General features: G+C 42.6%; 1 protein-coding gene across 1 annotated transcript; it reads right to left on the reverse strand.

The window, feature by feature from the left end:
• Positions 1-873: 873 nt before the first annotated feature.
• On the reverse strand, positions 874-1,722 carry LRRC3B (leucine rich repeat containing 3B). The gene has a single exon (XM_010196185.2). The coding sequence runs from the start codon at positions 1,720-1,722 to the stop codon at positions 943-945; it is 780 nt and encodes a 259-aa protein (XP_010194487.1). The 3' UTR covers positions 874-942.
• Between the last annotated feature and the right edge of the window lie 353 nt (positions 1,723-2,075).

A 2,075-nucleotide genomic window follows, 5' to 3' on the forward strand; every position in this document is an offset into this window, starting at 1 on the left:
CACTTATTTCAATCAGCTTTTTCAGAAAGGTTGCACCCTAAAAAATAAAGCTACTTTTAGTTATGAAACAATACACAGATTCAAAAAAATCTTACTTAGTTTTTTAAATTAAAATCACCAGTAGTGGTAGTTTAGTTTGAACATTAAACTAACTTTGCTCTTGCCTTCTTGCTGCCTTCCCCAGCACTGGGGACACCACTCCAGAGCTCATGGGAGGTAATAAACAAGTGTAAGACAAAATCCCAGTGCATTTCCCCACTTACCTCTCTTCAATGCCCTGCCATGCAGCTCCTTCATGTTGGCTCCTCCTCAGCGCTGCCAAAATGCCTTCCGAGGTCTTACTCAAGCATTGGTCCCTTACACCCTGAGTCAGGGCACTTCTGCTCTCCCCACACTTCAGTCCCCCCCTCCCATCATGGCTTGTGGCCCCAGAAATGGGCTACCGTTCACCAGCTCTTCACCTTGCACCCCAGGGAGAGAAGTGCCCTTCAGAGACTCTCTGCTCCAGGACCTCTCGCAGCCCACTTTGTCACATTGCTCCTCCATTCTACCTCACGAGCACGGTTCAAATGACGTGTGCTCTGGTATCTGGACAGGTTTCTGGTCAATAATTTACTCTGTTTTACATGGTTCAAATTTAAGTTTTTATTTGGTTTTTAAATTAAAAAAATAAATTTCATTATTAAATAGTGGAATGGGTCTAAACTAATGTTTACATATTAATTCACTTGCTTTAGGATACCAGCTGAGAAATAATTAAAGTATACCACCTAGACAAAACTTTCTGTTAGAAAGCTCAACAGTGGCATAATTCAGTTAAACAGGAAAAAAAAATAACCTCCAAAGTCTTAATGTTTACAATGAACATTAGAAGTAAACCTCTGGTTTTAGGGTCACCCAGATCTCGTTTCCATCACAAAGGCAGTCATTGTATTCAGAATACTATACCACAGTGCTAATGTCATCAGCTTCATCTGGTTTCTTTTGCCTGCTTGGCAGGGATTTCAAGTACTCAAGGTGCCTTCTCGCATCCTCCTGATTTTGCCGGACATAATAAACCACATAGGAGATCACCATGGTGAACCAGCCAAACATGGTGACCAGCATGGCGTAGTCAGTAGTCTTTTTAGGAAGGTTGCAGAGGTCAGCATCATTGGCAGCATTGAGGAACGGTCTCCCCGCATGTTCATCCAGCACAGAAGTCTTACAGATGACGTTGTTGGCCGTCTCGTGGTTGGAGGCCATGCTCCTCAACACCTGCTGCAGCGTGCAGTCACAGTGCCAGGGATTGTTTGCAATTCTGGCTCTGGCCTTTAAGTTGTTGAAAGCGTTTTTGTGGACGCTTTGAATCCGGTTGTCGGACAAATCCAGAGTCTGCAAGGTTTCTGCCACCCCTTTGAAGGCATGTTCGTCTATAAACTCAATCCCATTTTTTGATAAATTGAGGACCCTCAGTTGGTGCAAGTCCTTAAAAATTTCGTTGGGGATAGATGTTATCTGATTGGAGTCCAAATAAAGTAAGACTGTTTCTGGAGGAAGATCTCTGGGTATTTCCTTAAGGTTTGCATTGCTACAGCTGACGTTCAGACCTCCGGAGTGCGAACAGAGGCAGCCTTTTGGGCACATACTGGCAGAATGAAAGCACAGTATCATGAGGACAAAACTTTGTATGAGCAGACACATGGAGAGGGAACGAGTTAACCACAGGTCTACCAAATGCATGCTGGGATGTCAGCATAATCACACAACCATTTCTCCTTCAGCCAAAGGTGGTGGGAAAAGGATCAGGAAAGCTGAAACGTGGATTCATTTTCTTCAGTAGGATTAGTAAAAGCTGACTAACATGTGCGCTTCCTCATAGCCAACACTCTTCTTAGAAGCATACCTACAGAGAGGAAGGAAAAAGAGTTCCTTGTAAACTCCCACTGCTATTCTGTTGTCCTTAAAATAAATAGAAATAAAATTAAGTCAAAGTGAAATGCAACACTAAAAAAAATGATCTATTATCCTATCTAGAGGATTTTTTTAGGTAACTCCTATTAGTGTTAATGTCAGTTTAGTGCATAAATCCCCAG

The sequence above is a fragment of the Colius striatus genome, chromosome 5 (genome assembly GCF_028858725.1).
Source record: "Colius striatus isolate bColStr4 chromosome 5, bColStr4.1.hap1, whole genome shotgun sequence".
NCBI lineage: Eukaryota > Metazoa > Chordata > Aves > Coliiformes > Coliidae > Colius > Colius striatus.

Bases quoted from the DNA above. Each gene is read 5' to 3' on its own strand.
- LRRC3B (XM_010196185.2), bottom strand. From the start codon at position 1,722: ATGCATTTGGTAGACCTGTGGTTAACTCGTTCCCTCTCCATGTGTCTG.